At 46.6% G+C, this 19,767-nt stretch overlaps 3 protein-coding genes across 13 annotated transcripts in view; 1 reads left to right on the forward strand and 2 right to left on the reverse strand.

The window, feature by feature from the left end:
* The window catches only part of Ziz (dedicator of cytokinesis protein Ziz), a 29,474-nt gene extending 11,217 nt beyond the window's left edge, over positions 1–18,257 (forward strand). For 2 of the 8 annotated variants that reach the window (XM_015180050.2, XM_015180048.2), the window contains 12 exons: positions 7,201–7,317; positions 7,381–7,913; positions 7,979–8,282; positions 8,346–9,779; positions 9,848–10,186; positions 10,440–11,918; positions 11,983–13,596; positions 13,668–13,814; positions 16,357–16,567; positions 16,641–16,929; positions 17,000–17,232; positions 17,667–18,257. In XM_015180050.2, the coding sequence (XP_015035536.2) occupies positions 7,201–7,317; positions 7,381–7,913; positions 7,979–8,282; positions 8,346–9,779; positions 9,848–10,186; positions 10,440–11,918; positions 11,983–13,596; positions 13,668–13,814; positions 16,357–16,567; positions 16,641–16,929; positions 17,000–17,232; positions 17,667–17,773 (6,807 nt within the window). In that variant the 3' untranslated portion in view covers positions 17,774–18,257. Of the gene's footprint in view, positions 1–7,200; positions 7,318–7,380; positions 7,914–7,978; positions 8,283–8,345; positions 9,780–9,847; positions 10,187–10,439; positions 11,919–11,982; positions 13,597–13,667; positions 13,815–16,356; positions 16,568–16,640; positions 16,930–16,999 lie in introns of all 8 variants that reach the window. The other 6 variants (XM_015180044.2, XM_015180051.2, XM_015180046.2 and 3 more) reach the window with 4 other exon arrangements.
* On the reverse strand, positions 14,068–16,316 carry LOC4818038 (uncharacterized). 3 transcript variants are annotated; one of them, XM_015180052.2, is made up of 4 exons: positions 16,218–16,316; positions 14,498–16,139; positions 14,289–14,430; positions 14,068–14,231 (listed from the first exon to the last, which is right to left on the reverse strand). In XM_015180052.2, the coding sequence occupies exons 2-4, from the start codon at positions 16,084–16,086 to the stop codon at positions 14,151–14,153; spliced, it is 1,812 nt and encodes a 603-aa protein (XP_015035538.2). In that variant the 5' UTR covers positions 16,087–16,139; positions 16,218–16,316; the 3' UTR covers positions 14,068–14,150. The 3 variants fall into 3 exon arrangements, with proteins under 3 accessions (XP_015035538.2, XP_015035539.2, XP_001357449.2); XM_015180053.2 differs by having other exon boundaries at positions 14,498–16,275; XM_001357413.3 differs by having other exon boundaries at positions 14,068–14,216; positions 14,498–16,274.
* A 295-nt stretch (positions 18,258–18,552) lies between the features above and the next one.
* On the reverse strand, positions 18,553–19,209 carry LOC6903555 (uncharacterized). Of its 2 annotated transcripts, none has more exons than XM_015180043.2 (2): positions 19,109–19,209; positions 18,553–18,986 (listed from the first exon to the last, which is right to left on the reverse strand). In XM_015180043.2, exon 2 carries the CDS (start codon positions 18,972–18,974, stop codon positions 18,573–18,575), a length of 402 nt encoding a protein of 133 aa, XP_015035529.2. In that variant the 5' UTR covers positions 18,975–18,986; positions 19,109–19,209; the 3' UTR covers positions 18,553–18,572. The 2 variants fall into 2 exon arrangements, with proteins under 2 accessions (XP_015035529.2, XP_002132428.2); XM_002132392.3 differs by having other exon boundaries at positions 19,046–19,198.
* Positions 19,210–19,767: the final 558 nt, after the last annotated feature.

A 19,767-nucleotide genomic window follows, 5' to 3' on the forward strand; every position in this document is an offset into this window, starting at 1 on the left:
CATATGTACCTTCAACGACCTTCCAGGGTATCTTCTTTTCTTGATTGATTTTTTCCACATTTTCCTGCACAAAAATGTGTGTGTACTCGTACGCTTTTCTTTTCTATGCCTTCTGGCTTTTCTTTTACTTTCTTTTCAGAGCGCGCTTCGATGTTTAATTACGGGTATTCGCTCTCTGAAGACAGACATTGCCAAGAACTGAGGCAGAGGAGAGGCGGCCTATGTACAAACATATGTCTAGTCTACTCTCACTCGCACTCTACTCTATTCCCATATTATTAGTTTTCGTCTCCGTTGTCTTATTCCGCCTTTTTGTTGTATTGTGGGTTTTTTCTTTCGTTTTCCTGCGTGGGAACTTTTTCTTGCCTTAAGTTTTCCGCTGGTTTTTCTGCACTTGCTTTTGCCACTGCTTTTGATTTCCCGTCTTTAAGGGCAAATTACTCGTATTTTTCTGTGTGCAACTTGTCCCCAAGGTTGCTTCTGGTTATTCTTGTATTTCTTTGTATTTAGCTTCTGGTTAAATTGGCTAATAGCCTCCCCCCGAGCGGGCTTCGTTGGGAAACCAGTTACAATACCTTTTTGACCTTGAGTAGCTTAAAGATACAAATTTTAAACGGTTTCCACAAACACCAGCTCCATTATGCATACAAGTGCTTTTCTATGCTAATTGGGGGCCCAAAGAGGCGTTGGATATTTCTATAAATTTCTATGGTAGTTTTCGGAGGGGCTATGATTATTTTAAGCATCAGTAAAGAACATATAGTCGGAGGCATGTGACTCATGTGAGGCATGTAATGTCCCACCAAAATGAATCAGGGAGGATTGGGGCCTGGGATCTGAATGGGATTAGGATGTCTAATAGGAGAAAGAGAATCAGAACCACAGCTCAAAGCAGCAAACTTTTGAAAACTCCTGCTATGCCGGGGTCTTCCTCCTAGTCCTGGCGTCCTCCTTCGATTTCATGCCGATCGACTTCCTCTACAGGCTGCATTTCTCTACAATGCCTCCGGATATGATTGACATTCTTCTTCGGCAGATCTGAAAGAGATGCTGGCAAACTCCATTTCCTTCGTGGGATGCTTCTTTCCGTGGCAATTCCAAAGAGAGTCTCTGGCAGAGTGCCACATGCATTAGGTGAAGGTGGTGTATCCTCGGAAGGATGTCCTCTACAGGAAGTGCCTGTAATACTTGCACGAGAAGGAGCTCCAGTCCCAGCAGAAGCTCTCTGGGAGGGAGAGGGGCCGCCATACTATGTTGACGATGATTGATGGTAGCTAAAACAAAGGGTTAAAGAGTTTAACTTTAGTATTCAATTGCCAGTCAGCGAATGTTGAGGTATTTCTCTGGACACTGTAGTGGCTACATGGGTTCTACTCCACATATAATCTTTGGACTCTCTTTCTTTAAAAATCTCCACCAATCGAAGCCAAAGATTATGCAAGAAAAGAAAGTGTTTGCGGAACTTTTACTCCGCCCAGAAACCGAATGGAATCATCGTATATTGTATATCGTATAACGTATGAGAGCTGCTTATGCAATGCTCTGATCAGAGAGCGATTAGTGCATTATAAATACATCATAAGTGATGCTATAGTTGTCGCATTATTGTGCCCCCCCCTACATACGTGTGATTTGAATGCTATTTATGCATTTGCGACATTCATTTCTCCCCCCCTTCTTTGTGGAAGCTAACAAAAAGCCATCTAATGAATGGCTTTACTCTTGAATTGAACGGCGGAGCAGGCTAATGATAAGTTTCCTCATTTGTCGTGTCATTAGTTCAACAAAAGCTAGGTATAACCGTGTTGTATGTGGCATGGCGTGTTGCATGGTTGTATGCAAATTAAAATCTTAACAAATCGAAACGTTCAAACTGGGTGAAATTTTTTGAATAGAATAAAGAAGAAAGTTTTTAAATAAATTACATATTAAATTTATTATACATAAAAAAATGCGCGAAATGCGTGAAATTTAATGATTTCTGTCAGTGTTTTTGAACACTTTTTGAGGAGTGGAATGTTTTATGGTATGTCCGAGGAAAACTGCTGACTTGTCATCGCCTTTATGGGTGGGAAAACCAACCTTCCATAGAGGTGTTTCCATCGCCATCTCCATCTCCACTTACATATCATTTTATTTTTATAATAAATGTGGGTTCATTGAACCCCCTCGACGCCAGTAGCAGCCCGCCAATGATGACCAAAACATATGTCTTACTGGGCAGAAACCAGTTCCCTGTGACCGGCCAAACCTCTTCAGCCGATAAAGCAATGCTAAATATATATAAATAATGTTGAAACGATGATGCAAAGGCACTTTTATCAGTGTATTCCGTGGCGATCGAGCCGCATTTGTAAATATGATTCGCACCGATCCGAATGCTTCTATAAATGGGATAGAATCATCCCGCAAAGATGATTCTTTCGATCGGGAATGCATTTGTGAGTTCTCTGCATCGAGGTCTGCTTGGGCATAATTTTGTGGAATTTACGAGTGCCACATTCCTCATGCCACAACGGATGCCAGCTGTCCGGCATATCGCATAAACTGCAAAAATAAACTAAGCCATAATGTTGTGTAATTTCTGTTTATCTAAAGAAACAAATACATGTGTTTTATGGGAATGTTATCCACTTATGGAAACGGGTGCAGCTGTAATATCTGGATAATTTCAAGCAAACTTTGGGAGCGAATATGATATGGGGGGAACCTTGAGTGGCGGAAATGCAATAAGAAAATATGGAAATATTTTTTTTTTTTATAAAATCACCCTTTGATTACAAAGAAATATATATATATAACAATGGATGAGTAATGGAAAAGGCAAGGAAAATACGATATGGAGGTGGAGATTTAATGCAGCGAACTCATTTGAATCATTGGTATTTGTTAAAAAGGACAACGGTCTAAGGATTTTATGTACGCTGCATGCCAGTCACAACGACTATTGAAAAATAGCTTCAAGAATTTTGATAATTTTTTAAACATTTTACTGAATCATTTATCATTTCTATGGGTACTTTTCTTATAAGACCTCATGCACCCCCTTTAAATATTTGAGTCTATTGGGTATCTGGAGATTGAATGTCAGTTAAAGGATGTTTGTTTGGTTAGTAGGGAGCTCCTTTTTGAAGATCATTAGCTGTGGTCAGAGCGCATTAATTACATCTTTAGAAAGAGATATAAACCGCCTATCAAACACCCCATTTGTAACTCTCAAAATCCTCTACCCATCCTCTCTCCTCTCTTCCTCTCCTCTTATTCTTCTCTCTTACAAAACTATTTTGTATTTTCAACCAATGATCATGATTAAAGACAGACCTTTATTAGGGAACTTTTTGAGCCGGCATTTCGAAACATGAATTGAATGTGCATAGCAATTTAGGAGAATATTTGAATCTGGATTTGTGTTTCTTGAGGCTTGATTTGAAGGGTTCTGGTGGCATTTTAATGTCTGGTAGTTGAACTTCTTGCAGAATATACCATCTAAAAGGTGATATCATGAATAAGGTGACATTCTTGGTTTCTATCACCAATCAGGACTTTCGGATGAGCGGAATATTCAATATATGGCTCGTACTCGAATGCGAGACGAAGGAACGAAGCGGATGTAAAGGCTTGTTGTACTTGTTGGCTGTGTCAGTGTCACGAGAATATTAGATATTCTATATTGTATTATTTTTCAACCGGTAGTAGGGGGTGTATTAGACGTGTCGCCTCGTGTTTTATATGCTTTAAATTCCCCATTTCATTGTTCTCTAAATCTTTCTTACATCGAAACTTCCCTTTAGGGCATTCCAACAATTTTTAAAAGCATTTTAGATCGAAAAAAAAACCTACAAATTGCCCTTAAAAATGATTTTACATTCCACATATTCCACTTATAAATTCGAATCAGAAGCTTTCAATACGAAAAAGGGAGATCTATTTTCGTGTGGGTCAAAAGTTCAGCAGACAGAAAAGCCAACAGCAACGGGGCAACAAAAGCAATTACAAATCATATACGAATGCAATAAGTTAAAGCTAAATTTAGTCACAATTTTTCCACATTTTCATTCCATGAAAATGCCAATCAGGAAGAAAGAAAGGGTTGAATGGGAGGAAGGGAGAGTATGGAGGGGTGGATGGGGGCTAAATTCATAGACCACTTGAATGGTTTCCACTTCAAAGCGAAACTCAAATGAGCCGAGTAACCCCCCACATCCACATCCACACCCACACCATTTGCGGCATGCCCCCAAGAGATGTTAATGCAGACATCTCTGCCGCATTGTTGCAATTTCAGCTGATAAGCGGGTGGCAGGGGCGCATGAGATTCCAGAGACAGAGAGGGGCAAGGCGACTCAAGTGACATTCAAGACATTCGCCAGGGCAATTCCTCTGCTTCAATCAATGAAAGTCAAGCTCTTGGGGGAAGCGGGAGGAATGGCAGTGGCAATGGTGGAGAGTGGAGAGTGGCGGTCCAGTGGCTGCCACTGCCACATGCCACTTGAGGCAGGCAACAAATGTTCCAAGTGAAATATGCATATAAAACGTCACGTTTTTGCCTGCTGCCTGCCTGCCTGCCATGGTGGCGCCTCAAACCTCAAAAACCGCTGACTACAAAATTGAATCTGGCTGATGGTTGATGTCCGATGTTAATATCTATTAGATGTACACTTGATTACGAGAGGGTACTATAACTTTAACTAGAAGTTTGCAGGGCCGAGAAGGAAAGGAATCTCTTCTTTAAGTGAATCGGAATCCCTTGGATCGAAGGACTATAGCGTATAGCGGTTAAAAGAATTGTAAAACAAGGTTTTGTAATAACAATTTTTATTATCAAGAATAATGTCTCTAAAAATATAATAACAGCTGTTGCTATTTAATTGCTATTCATTTTCTTTGTTAGACTTCCATCTATTTGCGCTATGATCGTGTTCCAATGGATCCTGAAGAGTATTTTAATCGTCGACTCTTGCTTGTCGATGCTTTCACCTTGATGATAGTTTGATCAGGCTTGATGATAGCTCCCTCTGATGATGACTCTGATGAGATGCCCCTCTTTACGGTCTTCACGCCGTGTTGGTCGACTCTGATTTGGTGGTTGATGAAGCCGTTTTTACTGGAGATTTGCGTGTCGACTAATGGTCTTGGACTACCATCAGGGAGATGCAGTTTATTGCTTTTTAAGTCTTGGAAAATCCTCCTTCTGCAATTTATATGTGCTGCTTAGGTTGCCAAATGTTTGCTCAACTTTCTCGCACGTCGCCCGTCGCACATCGCCGATGGCTTTTCGCTTGTCGCTTGTGGCTTTTCGACTTGTCCAAAAATTGATTTGCTGCAAGCCTACACCTTTATTTGTATAATGCCCATGCACTTGTTGTCGGCCCGGCCTGGGCCTGTGGCGGGGGCCTTTTTCTGCCGCCGGTTTTTAATTACGCAAGCGGCGACCGTCTGCCAATTTGCATGCAGTGCGTGCCAAGAGCCAAGAGAGGCGAGAGTCGAGAGACCTCAGACCTGGGCTTACAATGAAGATTGCCTTTCCCCCACACAAAGTGGCGCACATGTCCCATGGCCCATGGTACGTCCGTACGTCCGTCGGGCTAAGTGGCAGAAGTGCATTGACATCCCAGAGTGGAGAGTGGCAGTGGCAGTGGGAGTGGGAGTGGCAGTGGGAGTGGGAGAGGGTCTTGCGGCTTGTGGACGTGGGCGTGGTTGGGTTTGATTTTTTTGAGACCTGGGTTAAGGTTGAAATACAGATACAGGGGGATATTCCTACGAAATGTTTCTTCTGCAATACTAAATCTCAATTTCTAACCTCCCGAAAAGTCAGTTAAATCTGCCCTTATCCAAGAGCGTTTTCGAGTAGATGAAACGACATCATTCAACTTTAATTTCGGTATGGAAAAGCGACATAAAAAACAGCAATATTTTATTAACTTTCTCTAAAAATACCGACCTTACCCTATATCCCTTCTTCCCAACCTATGACAATCCTCTCCCAACCTATGACAAGCCTGTCCTTAATGTCCTCCATGTCCTCGATGGCCTCACATGTTTGGTATCTGCGCAGTTAACCGTCCATCAAATGTTCCGTCGGAACCCATTCCCATGGCCTACATTGTGACCTGTCGCTTCCTGAGCCCCAACCCCCCCGGAGACCCCACCACACACACACACCTTGAATTTCAAAGACAACAATAAAATGACAATACGCCAAAAGACAGAAAGGCAGAAAGAGGGGCTAAAGGAGGTGAGAATGTCAAACGGAAGTGACACTTTAACCCTTTCAGATGGAGAGAGAGAAAGAGAAATGGGGACCGTTTCCATTAGCAGCACAATCGTTGAATGACAGCGAATGACGTTGTCTTCGGTGAACAAATGTTACCATAAGCGAAAGGAGATATTCGCTTCATATAACACCATGCAGATGGTCCACATTCCATCACTAAAGTCAGCTGATTTAATGTGTGAAAAGTTTTAAAAAAATGTATGTATATACAAAAATATTACATTATGGAATACAATCTGTGGATGTGATAAGATTTCTAGGAATTTTACATTATAGATAGTATAGAGTACAATCTGTAGATGTAATATGGTTTGTGGGAAGTTCTTCTGGGAAATAGAAAATCACCTAACAATAACGTGATATAAAACCACTAAACAGTGGGGACCTAATAGTTCTCCTAGTGGATTAATTGGGTCACTCAAAAAACACCTTCCTCATTTGCCAAATTATTTTTGCTATCATGTGCATTTCGATGGGAAAATCTAACACGCAAAAAGCCCAAAAAAGATACAGAAAACAGCCAGCGAAATGTTTAAACGAAATGAATTTGTTTATACTCGTACAAAATATCAGACATGGAAGATATCATTACAACCAGAGACCAGACATGAAGAGAGACATTCGGAGGAGGCGGCGCGGAAGGGTGCATCCGTTCTGTAATGCGGTCAAGGTCTAAAATATTTTGTGGAGAAAATCTTAGAGTGGATACACATCACAAAGTGGGGATAAATTTATGGCGTGCGTTGTACCGATAAATCTCTCAGAAAGAGAAACATTTTGGGCATTACTTTTGCTCCCATTTGCCCCCGGGTATTTATAGACGAACGCGTCGATGGGGCACGGCACGCATAAATTAGCAAAAAAAGAACAAATTGTGGAGAATATCATCTAATTTGTTGTATTTGTTCCTGTTTTTTGTTTTACAGAGCAAACCTCTTGTGGTGGAGCCCATAGATTTTGAGGCGTTTGTGGCCAAAAATAAAACAGTAATCCAAAATGATCCGCAAAGGGAGTTGCTCATCTATCCAGCAGATGATGTCTCGGTAAGTACCAATAGAACAGATATTCAAAAGAGGATACTAAAGAAGATTCATCCTCTCCTGCAGGAGATCATTATGCCACGGAAGCAGCGCACGACAGCCAAATCGGTGGCTGATCGCTTTGAGCCACCCAACGAGGCGATTGTGTGTCCATTGCATGGCGCTTTAATGGGGAATGGGAATGGTCACAGTCAGGTGAGCCGCCAGGGCAGCACTCAATCGAATGGCAGTCTCCACAATGGGAATGGGCACAGCAGCTGCAGCAGTCTGAGCAGCGCCAATGGGCACGGCGCCCAGCTGTCACGCAAGAGTTCACAGTGCTCGTCGAATGGCTCCACAAGTCAGAAAGTGTCACAGGAGTCATCCTATGAGTCGGCCCTGTCCTCCATCACACTGCGTTCGCATCTCGCCCAGCCCGAAGAGGCGGATGAGTTCGAGTTGGCGGATGAGGCGTCACATGACGATCTGGGCACTCAGCAGGGATCACGTGCCGAGTGCACGAGGTTCACACGGCAGGCGCTTTACACCTACAGAGCCAAGAACCATTTGATCCATTATAAATATAATGCCTACGGTGGAAACTGTCATGATTTGCCCAGGTAAGTGGTAGCACGCTTCGGGGATCCTTAATGTAGCACCTTAATGTTTCCCTCGTTTCGTTTAGCATCTCTCCGGCGGAGGAGCTTCTCGAAGAAGTGTACGAAATCGATGCTGATCAGGATCGCATTGATGAGCAAATGACACGCTCTCAGGCGGATACGATCACCAAGCAGGGATATCTGCTGAAAGGACCCGATTCGGCTGCCGATCGAATGTTTGCCAATATAGGAAACAAATCGTTTAAGCGTCGCTATTGCTATCTGCGGCAGGAGATCGATGGCACCTATATGCTGGAGCTGCACAAGGATGAGAAGCAGGGCGACGCCAAGGCCACCATTGTCATGGATTTCTGCACAGAAGTTGTCCAAGTAGGAGCCGGCATATTCCTGTATTTCCTTTCCTCTTAATTGTTGATGTTAATCCATTTGTAGAATCCGAAGCGTGGACGCTTTTGCTTTGAACTACGCATGACAACGGGCCATAAGTCGTTCACTCTGGCCGCCGAGAACGAGCAGGACTTTAAGGATTGGCTGGGGAAACTCTCATCAGTGCTGGCCCAGAATCGTGCCCAGGAGGAGAAGCGCAATGCCTCGCTCGAGCGCCAGCCAGGTCCGCAGCTGCTGCAGCCAGCGGAACAGCAGCCCACATTTGGGACCCTAAAGGGGCTCGATCAATCGCTGCATCCGCAGTTGATGAAGTACGGCAGGGAGACAGATCACTCGATTGCCCTGGCCAGGAAGGAGCAGCGCCGACGCCTGTTTGCCTGCTATCAGACCGCCTCGAAGGCCACATCCAGTGATAGTGTGGAGCAGTATCGCGAGCATTTCGGCACACGAATGCTCCTCACGTGCCACAGTCTGCGCTTTCGACTGCAGTGTGTGGCGGCAGATGCTGGGCCCGGGCAGGATGCAGAGCAGCAGGTGGAGCCGTATATCACCAGCCTGGCGCTGTACGATGCCAAGGCGGGGCGCAAGTTGAGCGAAAGCTTCTACTTCAATGTGAATGACTCGTGGAATGCCCAACTGCTGCCGAATACACCTGTTCCAGCCTCAGTGGCGGGCTGTGGCGTGCCCCGTCGTTCCACAGAGGGGGAAGACAGGAGTGCCTCGCAGGCCCCACACTCCCTCTTCGATAGTGTGTCCGCGGAGCTGCTGCGCTGTCCCCGACAGCAGTTCCAGCAGCTGCGGCAGTGCCTGCTCTCGGTGCGTGCCCCCCATGCGGACATCTATCTGGTGGTGCGAGTGGAGAAGGTGCTGCAATGTGGCATTGCGCAGGCCGCAGAGCCCTACCTGAAGGCGGGCAAGGATCCGAAGCTCGGCCAAAAGGTGTGTAAGGCGGCCAAGAGCTGCGCCCAGCACATCGGACACTACCGCCAGCCGTTTGCCTGGGCGGCCAAGCCTCTGTTCAAGCTCTACAGCCACGAACTGGACGTGGAGCCGCACAAGGACTTCGACTTTAGTCCCATCTATCGCCAGGAGCTGCCCAAGCTCAAGGACGAGGAGTTGCTCAAGCTCCTGGTGGACTATCGCAAGCCGGAGAAGCTCAGCAAGCTGACCATCATCCCGGGGCACCTCAAGATGCAGATGCAGATCCTAGAGCAGACAGTGCCCTGCGGTCTCAGCAAATCCCTGGCTCCCCTCTCGACCTTCAGTCCGGCTTCCAAGCAGCCGCCGACCCTCGAGCTGGCTGAATTCCAAAACCAAAGCGAAAGGGAGGCCCATCCGTACACGAGCTTCTGCAATCACCTGTATGTGTATCCGTTGAGTCTGCAGTTCGATAGCCAGAAGCTGTTCTCGCGGGCCAGGAACATCACGGTCGTGGTGGAGCTCAGAGATGGCGATGGGGAGTACAGTAAGCCCTTGAAGGTAAGGCAATAAAGAAAATTATGCGCTGGACTACATTTACCAATTATTATCCTCTTTTCCTTTTCCAGTGCATCTATGGTCGACCTGGACATGATCTGCTAGTCTCACAAATAGCCTGTCCCGTACTCCATCATAACGTCACCCCCACATGGTACGAGGAGATCAAATTGCGTCTTCCTCTGGGTCTCTTTCCCGAGCACCATTTGCTCTTCTCCTTCTACCATGTGTCCTGTAATCTGAGCAAGAAGCGATCCGATGCCCAGGCGGCCTTTGAGACGCCCATTGGGTATGCCTGGCTGCCGTTGCTGCAAAAGAATCGCATCTGTCTGGAGGAGCAGTCGCTGCCAGTGGCCGCCACATTGCCAGTGGGATATCTGTCCATACAGCCACTGGGCTGGGGCAAGGGGGTAAGTGAAGGCGATCCGCTTAAGCTGCTTAGGCTCTCATCACACTCATGTTTTTGTTTTTTGTCTTTTTGTCTCTTACAAAACAACAACCTCATACCCCATCCAAACATCCATTCATCCTGGCTTCAAAACTAACCTCCGCTCTCTCTTTCTCTGTGTTCTCTTTCTTTCCACTGTTGCTGCATCTGCATGCTTGCACCTTCCCGCAATCCAAACCTCTCTGGCTCTCCTATAAACCCTTCAAATTTCTTAGCAGAACTGCGGCCCCGACATCCAATGGATCGACAATCAGCGTCCCTTGTACACGGTGACCCTGCGACTGGACTCCACAGTGCTGACGGCGGATCAGCATCTGCACAACTTCTTTGCGCACTGCGAGCGTCTGCTGGAGGGTGGCAAGACGGGGGCCCTGCCAGCGGAAACGGAGACCTGCAAGATTCTCAAGGCAGCGCACGCCATCGACATGTGTTCGCTGATCAGCTACCTGCCGACGCTCCTGAACGAACTGTTTACGCTGCTGGTGCACACGCAGTCCGAGGAGATTGGCCTGAATGTGATACGTCTGCTGACCAACATCATCCATCTGATAAGCTTCGACGCGAAGCGTCCCGATCTGCTGGCCTCGTATGTGAAGTACGTTTTCCACGCCCCGTACTACAGCCAGCAGACGGCCCGCCTGAGGACAGTGCATGGGGAGCTGTGCAGGCATTTGCCCTATCTGCTGAATCCCAAGAATACGGACTTCCTGATCGTCAACAAATTCATGCGCTATTCGGCCATCTTCTTCGATTTGATTGTGAAGAGCATGGCCCAGCACCTGCTGGCGACCGGGAGGATTCGAATGCTGCGCAACGAACGTTTTCCCAAGGAGTATGCGGATCGGGTGGAGCAGCTGATCAAGGTGTTGATCATCTACATCACGACGCGCTACGATGATTTGGGGGAGGAGACACAGCTGCTCAACCGTTCGTTGGCTCGCTTTGTGCGGCAGTGTCTGAGCTACATGGATCGGGGATTTGTCTATCGTTTGATACGATGCTACATGCAGGAGTTTACCCCCGGCAATCCGCGGGTGCTGCATGAATACAAGTTCAACTTCCTGCAGGAGATTTGCCAGCACGAACACTATGTGCCGCTCAATCTGCCCTTTGTGCTGAATCCAAAGAATCGTCCGCCCGAGATGATGCAACACTTTACGCTCTCCGAGGAGTTCTGTCGTCAGCATTTTCTCTCGGGTCTGCTGCTGCAGGAGCTGAAGAGCAGCCTCAACGAGGTGGGCCATGTGCGACGGCATGCCCTGGCCATCTTCAAGGACCTGCTGGCCAAGCACGAGCTGGACGGGCGCTACCAGCAGCGCGGACAGCTCTCGCGCATCGCTCTGCTGTACGTGCCATGGCTGGGCATAGTCATGGACAATCTGCATCGCATAGATGACTTGTCCGAGGCGGCGGGAGCTACCACTCCCAACGGGCACGTCTATGTGGATTCGGCCTCGTACACGAAACGCCTGAGCTGCTCGAGCAGCTACGTTTTCAGCAAGGATTCCTCGACATTTGGCTCGTTGACGTCCACGCCGCGCTCGAAGAATCGAATGACATTGCACAATGATCAGCTCAGTCCGTGCCGGACTTCGGTCCACATGAGGGAGAACAATTTTCTGGCAGCCATTGCGGGACAGCCCATAAGCAATGGGATATCCAATCTATCCCTTAATTCGAACACGGATTCGGGGGTAAGTAGAAGCCATCGGATTGGTCTTATCCGTCAATAAATCTGTGTCTTTTCCTTTTGTATAGCACTCGCAGGACACCACCACCATTGGGGCATACACCAACGGGGAGGCAGATGTGGCCCTGCGGAATGGTCACAATCGTTCCGTGAGCTTCACGCACGCTCAGATCTTGTCACGCTGCGACAAGTTCAGTGTTGGGGAGAGCAAGGATCTGCTGTTGGGATTCCTCTTTATTGTGAAGCACTTGTCGCAGGATCAGATGGTGGCCTGGTGGCAGAACTGCAACGAAACAGAGACCCTGCAGTTTCTGGCCATACTCGATCTCTCGCTGCAGCAGTTCCGCTATGTGGGCAAGAAGAGTGTGCTGCTGACGGCGGACTCGCGTCAGATGCGTGCTACGAAGGCGCACACGCTGCCCGCGAGGACTGCCCCACCCACAGGTCTGGAGAACGGCCATCAGCAGGAGCAGCAGCAACCGTGCAGTGGCACTCTGAATCAGCCAAGAGAACATCTGTTGGAGGACATGGCCAGGACACAGCTGGCTCTCTACGAATCAAATCTGGCCACAGAGGTGGGCATGATCATCCTCGACTGCCTCGGCATGTATGTCCTGCAGTTCCGTCAGCTGCTAACCGACAGCCTGGTGCTGCGCAAGCTGGCGAGGGTATATTTGCGCTTCCTGCAGTTGGGGCAGTCGGAGAGGCTCTCCAAGCATGTGTTTGCCGCCCTGCGCGCGTTCATCAACAACTATTCGGTGGCCCTGTTCAAGGGCAATGCCATGCTGTGCGGCCAGATGGTGTACGAGCTGTTGAAGGCCTGCGACAGTCGCCTGGTGGAGATCCGACACGAATCCTGCGCCGTTCTGTATCTGCTGATGCGCAGCAATTTCGAGTTTAGCGGTCGCAAGGCTTTGACACGCGTTCACCTGCAAGTCATAATTTCGGTGTCGCAGATGATCGGCAATGTGATTGGGCTGAACAATGCCCGATTCCAGGAGAGTCTTTCGATCATCAATAGCTACGCCAACAGCGACAAGGCCATGAAGGGCACCGGCTTCCCCATGGAGGTGAAGGACCTAACGCGTCGCGTGCGCACTGTCCTCATGGCCACCGCCCAGATGCAGGCCCATCACATGGACCCCGAGAGGCTGCTCGAGCTGCAGTATTCGCTGGCCAATTCGTATGCCTCGACACCCGAGCTGCGGCACACCTGGCTGGTCACCATGGCCCGGAATCACGAGCAGAACGGCAATCTCTCGGAGGCCGCCTGCTGTCATCTGCATATCGCTGCCCTTATGTGCGAGTATCTCCGCCTGCGTGGCACCGCCTGCTCCAGCCTCAGTTGGTCCTCGGCGGCCTTTGGCAAGATATCACGCAACATACCGCTGGATGAGCAGGGCCTCAAGCTAGATGCTGGCGCCCAGGACTCGCAGTACACCGAATATATGCTGCTCGAACAGCTAAAGCAGTGCGCCGATCTGCTAGATCGTGCCGAGCGTTTCGAGTGCCTCGGCGATCTGTACAAACTCATTCTGCCCATCCACGAGAGGGCCCGCGACTTCATCGAACTGTCTAATTGTTACGAGCACTTGGCCCAGGCCTACAGCAAGATTGTGGAGGTAAATCGGTCGGGCAAACGCATGCTGGGACGCTTCTATAGGGTTGTCTTTTACGGCATGGTGAGTGGAATGGTTGCCAAAACAACATAAGTAATAGGGAACCCCTCTCTAATGGATGCGCTTCCTTTCAGATGTACTTCGAGGAGGATCATGCCATTGAGTATGTGTACAAGGAGCCCAAACTCACGTCGTTGAGTGAGATCTCCGAGCGTCTGGCCAAGCAATACAAGGAGAAATTTGGAGCGGATGTTGTTAAGCTAATCATGGACTCGTCACCGGTGAGTGCCAGCATAATCGAGAGATGAGGATAGTGAGGAAGGATCAACTTGTGGCAATTTCTGGCCTCTCTTGCTTCTGAGGCGAACCTTGCTCCGCCAAGGCTAAGGAAGTCCAGAGGCACCTCTGTTCTGTCAATTTGTAGCTCTTAATATAACAATACTGAATGGAAAGATGCTAGGGATTGATGGATAATCGACTAAATATTTGTAGATTGCAGTTGCCTCAATTGGGGCCATGATTCCAGATCAGAAATTGGGTGAAGTGCCAAGTACATCGGCGGATAACACTTTTAGTAACGTAAACATAACACGTACATTGCATTTGATGTCAAAGAATTACTTGAAGAGGTACTCATTGAAGAGCAAATCGTGGTCGCTGTCGCCGTGCATAAGACTCAGCCGCTGTGGATAAAATAACTGACAGTCAGTCGGTCGAGTTATATCTTAAAGATACAGATGTATCTAAACACTCACCCGCTTGACCTCCAACTGACGCATCAACGAAGTCTGTGTGCTACGTGGCAGCATCTTTTTTGGGACCCCTTGAGATTTATTTTGCTTGGGGGCAGACACTCCTCCAGCATTGGTGGCATTGTCGTTACCAGGCGATTGGCCGCTGTTTGAAGGGGGAAACCGTGTTAAAGGGCGAATGCGAATACCCAAATTAATACCTTGAGACTTACGCGAGATTCGATCGCTGCTTCTGTGTAACCGCAGCCCCAGCAGCCGCAGCAGCGGCAGCAGCCCTGTCACTGACCATGGTACTGCCACTGGTACTGGTCTTGACCACACGACTGGCCGTAGACGCTGCTGCCACGCTGCTGGCGTGCTGAGATCGCAGCTGCTGAGATCCAGATACTCCCGATTTGGCCATTCGCTGATGGGTTTTGGTGCGCACTCCAGTGGCAATGAACTGTGGCTGGAGCTCTGCCTGCAGCTTCTTGGTCACTGCAAATGAGGGGCTGCCTATGGAGCAGCCCCAGTGTCGCATTTTCTGTGTCGTTGAGGGCACCCTTTCCTTCTGGCTGCGAGCTGCCGGTATTGGTGACATCAGTGTTGAATGCATGAAACACTTTTTGCGTCCGGGGGACTTGTAGGATGGTGTGTTGTCCTGGCCCGTCTGGCAGATGGATGGCGTGGATGGCGGCCCAGCCATTTCGAAGTCATTCGGCATCATTTCTTGCAGATCTGCGTCGCTGAGTTGGTTCACCAGCTGCAGACCATTGTCATCCTCAATGCGGTAGAGTTTGTCCCTCATATACTTGCGAAGATCCCTTTCCAGTTGATTGCCTCGTATATCCCTTTCCAGTTGTTTGACGCGAAGACCCTCAGACTCGGACTCGTTGCTAGAGGCGTAGGCCTCCTCTGCCTCCTGCTCCTCCTCATCGATTTTGGCGGCTTTCGAAGGAGGCAGAATCGATTTGCGGGGACTCCCAACCGGTGTGGCTGAACAGCTTCTGTGGGCAATCATTCCAAGACTGTGGAACAGCTCCTTGAAGGCCTTTTGGGTGACCCTCTCCTGGTTGAGCATCGATTCGGTGTAGTTGAAGAAGTTGTCAAACACCTTGATCCCCTCGATCTGTTGCTCGATCTCCAGCTCCGTGTAGCTGCGATTCCTGTTTATCGGACACTTGGGCGCCGCTACGGCATCGGTGTGCTCCAGCTTTTCGCTTAGATGATCGTTCATGCGAATGAGGAATTGATTAACCAACACATTCTCTGGCTTGCTGGCAAACTCCTCGGGCTCGTTGACATGCAGTGTGAGGCAAGTGTTGCTGCACAATTCCTCGTCCAGCTGATTCTTGCCACCGACGTACTCCTTGGTGGTAAACTTTAGATTGAGGCCCCGGCCATTGGGCAAGAGAGCCACAACTACGGTGTCCAGGGGGATCTGTTCATCACCCAGCTCGGTGAGGAGCTCAAAGATCTGCCTTTGGATATTTATATACTGCATATCGCGCTGCGATATTTTGCCATCGGTATCACCTATCGCCTCACGACGCGACGATGTTGGTTTCGATGTGGACTCTGTCTTCTTCTCCTCGGACTTCTGCTTATACGAGGGAACAAACTCCTTCACCTCTGGGCTCTTATGTGAGGGTACAAATTCCTTTACTTTCAAGCTCTTATGCGAAGGCACAAACTCCTTGGCCTCGGGGTTTAATGAAGACTCCCCTTGGCTTTGGGTAAGGCTTGCATCGTCGTTCTTCAATTCACGCCCGAAGGTATAGAGATTCAGGGCCTGTGTCCGATGCCATAAGCCATCGTCCATTGTGTGGGTTCTTCTTGCAGAATTTGGTTGTCAAAAATAGTGTACGAAAAACCCTAAATTGGTTGGGTTTTTCGACAATAGTTTTCGACGATGTGTATTATTTAACAAAATTAAGATCTAAAGAAACTCACAATTTAAAAGAGTTCAGTACAGATGCTGCTGTGGATTTGTGGAATAGAATGAATTCAAACGAATGAACTACCATATCATAGTTCTCAAGGATAACTTGGATAGAACTTTTGACGATTGATTTCCTCCGTTGCTTTACAGGTCAAAGTCGATGAATTGGATGCCAAGTTGGCCTACATACAGGTCACCCATGTGATCCCCTTCTTTACCAAAACAGAGCTCGATCAGCGCCTCAATGAATTCGAGCAGAATCATGATGTGAACACCTTTATGTACGAGACACCGTTCACCAAGTCGGGAGCAGCACGTGGCAGCGTTGAGGAGCAGTGGAAGCGCAAGACAGTCATAGAGAGTGAGAGAGCACCCAAAATACCCAAAATAATGCAATTCCGAATTGACATTTTGTTCTATTTTGTTTTCCTTAGCTACATACTCGTTTCCCTATGTGCTGAAGCGTATTCCTGTCAAGTCCCGCGAGATCATCGAACTGAGTCCCATTGAAGTGGCCATCGATGAGATGCAATCCAAGGTTTCAGAGCTGGAGGAGATTATCATGCCGCCAGCCGATGTGAAGAAGTTGCAATTGCGCCTGCAAGGCAGCGTCGCGGTGACGGTAAATGCCGGCCCCCTGGCCTATGCACATGCCTTTCTGGATGCCAAGGTCATCAATAACTTTTCGCTCGATCGCGTTGGTGATCTGAAAGATGTTTTTCGGTATGCTTGGCAAATTATCCGCGTGCATGTGTAGCATGTACTATAAATGGTGCTTCATTTCGTTTTCCAGTGACTTCATTGGCGTCTGCCACAAGGCTTTGTGCGTGAACGAGCGCATGATCAGTGCCGATCAGAAGGAGTACCATCATGTGCTGAAGGAGAACTACGAGAAACTGTGTCAGGCGCTTAGTGAGTTGCTCGACGACGAGTCCTTCCAGCCGCTTAGCGAAGATGCTGAAAGCATAAATCAGCGCAATAGCATGGCTTTGTTCAACGCGATCAGTGGCGCCTCACATAACTCAAGTACTGCATAAGTTACTCAAACCAAAAAACAAAACACAAAAGTACACGCACAGCTACTAAAAAAACAGAGATAATATTCGTAGAGAGCGTAGAGCGTGAAGCGGTTCGTTACCCTAGAGTGTAACCCCAGAGTAATCGTAGCCCTAAAACTTGTTTAGTGTTCCTTTGTTTGATGTTCTTGATGAAATTGAAATTTCCTTGTGGCAGGTAAAGCGAGAATTTGGGTTTAAGTGCATGCAACTAACACCCTACAAAGGGAAAGGGACAGTCCATCTATCTAACTATTGGCTATCATTATATAACACGAACCGAACCGAATTTAAGTGTAAGCTTTATTGAAAATTACTAATACCAATTGCCATTGCCATTCTGTTCCCCCTCATCGAAGGTCTTCCTACTACTGTATTAATTTGTATCTAATTTTACCTTTTTAGGATTGTATTTTGTCGAGCAAGATACCACCACCCACCACTACCACCACCACCACCAACACCAACACCATCCCCACATACACACACAGAACTCTAGACATAATCCATAACCGATTGAATATCCTCTTGTGAAGATTGTTTATTTTTGCATCTCAGTTTTAAGTGACTTTGATCTTAAATCGCTTTGATTTTGATTTTAATTGTATATTTATTTGGATTTTTTCTATAATATATGTATTTGTATATTTTGTATGACATACCAAAATCACTGATTAAACCACGAATCGAATTAATTGTACAAGTTAGCCTTAGAACTGTATATTATTATTTTAATTGAATTTGATTTTAATAGTATATACCCTATATACATACATATAGTGTAACCTGAATCAGCTACTTTATTAGATGAAATCTGCTAACTCTGTGTCTTCTTGAAATCTCTAAATGGCTAACAAATTGTTTAATAATTTAATTATTCCTAAACGTAAATGTATAACTACCTACATAACTAGATAAATAAGTTCCAACAAGCAACAGAACTTACCAAAGTATTCAGATAAAGGAAATAACTATTAAATGATATATATGGATATATATTTACATGCATTTTCTAGTGAAATATAGAACTATAATGAACTAAATAAAAATATATGCATTAAATGTTTACAATCAATGTGTTTATTATTAACAACATAGCAATCAAACAATGCAATCAATGGTCGTGATGTACAAAATGTAGTTCTTGTTTTTGGTTCGAAATCACAATCTTATGTCTGAATTATTCTTTCAATTGAACAAAATTGATTCGAGGTTCTTTGTTTACGAGTCTTCTAAGTATATATGGGGAGGTTTATACCTAGTGTCTCCCAAGGTGCTTTTTTTGGACTTGGTTTGGAAAAATGTGGTTTTTTATTCGGCGTTTTGGTACGTTCCCATATCAGCTTTGAAGAGAATTTGGTTTATCTCAAACTCTACGTGATACATAGTTACCACGGAGTAGTTCGAAAATTTGTTCACCAGATACTGGATGTAGGGGGAATTAGCTCCGAACTGGGACTGGGACTGGGACTGGGACTGGGTGGGCCCCTGAGCACTAAGTGAGGCAGCCGAAGCAGAATTCAAGTTGGACGCTGTCTGCGGCTGGTCAGCAAACGGGATCGGCATCCGCGAGTCGGTCGTCAAATCGAGAGCGACCTCCGTGACCTCATTGATCTCCTCTCTGTAGATCGAAATGGAATCGTCAGCCTCGCTCCAGTCACTGCTGTTGCTGGAGTTGGGTGAAGATGCCTCCCCCTCGCTGCTAGTTTCCATGTTGTAACGCCCCTGCAAAGAAACCAAAATGAAAATATCAATAATGTATGAGATTAAGGGGAGAATCGTACAGCCATCTTATTGTTAGGACGATCCGTTCTATCACTAATAGAGAGCACAGATGGTTGCGTTACTTTTTTGTTCCGATCGATATAGTTTCGTTTTGTTTCCTTAGAATGGAGAACTAGAATGTAATTGCATAGATGTTTGACATGAAAAACGATGCAACATCACAAATATTTTGTTATTATTTTAACTTTTCTGCGGTAGGCAAAGTAAAAGCTGTTCTCGACTTCTTACCCCTTTAATCGCTGGTGAAATCGGTTTGAAAATGTTCGGATGCTCGTGTTGAATGCGTTATGGGTTCCATCAGATGTAAGCCTCAAGTGTACCGGGCGTAATTTTGTTGGCATGTCAGGCAGATTCTTTTCTTTGGTAATTGGATTAAACAGCCGTATATATACATATGTATGCATATATGTATGTACATTTGATAGATTTTTTAAAATGGTGTTTTCTTTATTTTATATTGGATTGACTTATTAAAATTATAGATATATGTACTAAATTAAATCTATTTAAAAACTTATTTAAATTGAATTGGATTCCTTTTCTTTGTAGGTTCGTTTGAGCAGTGATACGAGGGTGCCTTTTATATCCAAAGCGTTGGCTACTTTAGGTAATACCAGGTAATATTCCAATATACCATTCAGGCCTAATGAGGCCTATAGGCAACATTTTGCTGAACCACGATAAGTAGGACCTTGCGGTAATATGTAATAATACCGCCACA

The sequence above is a fragment of the Drosophila pseudoobscura genome, chromosome 4 (genome assembly GCF_009870125.1).
Source record: "Drosophila pseudoobscura strain MV-25-SWS-2005 chromosome 4, UCI_Dpse_MV25, whole genome shotgun sequence".
Taxonomy (NCBI): domain Eukaryota; kingdom Metazoa; phylum Arthropoda; class Insecta; order Diptera; family Drosophilidae; genus Drosophila; species Drosophila pseudoobscura.

Excerpts from the sequence above, each read along its gene's own strand:
- LOC4818038 (XM_015180052.2), bottom strand. The coding sequence starts at position 16,086 with ATGGACGATGGCTTATGGCATCGGACACAGGCCCTGAATCTCTATACC. Across the intron at positions 14,431-14,497 it reads AAGCAGCGATCGAATCTCGC|CGGCCAATCGCCTGGTAACG; the intron begins GTAAGTCTCAAG and ends CCCTTCAAACAG. Across the intron at positions 14,232-14,288 it reads GTCAGTTGGAGGTCAAGCGG|TTATTTTATCCACAGCGGCT; the intron begins GTGAGTGTTTAG and ends ACTGACTGTCAG.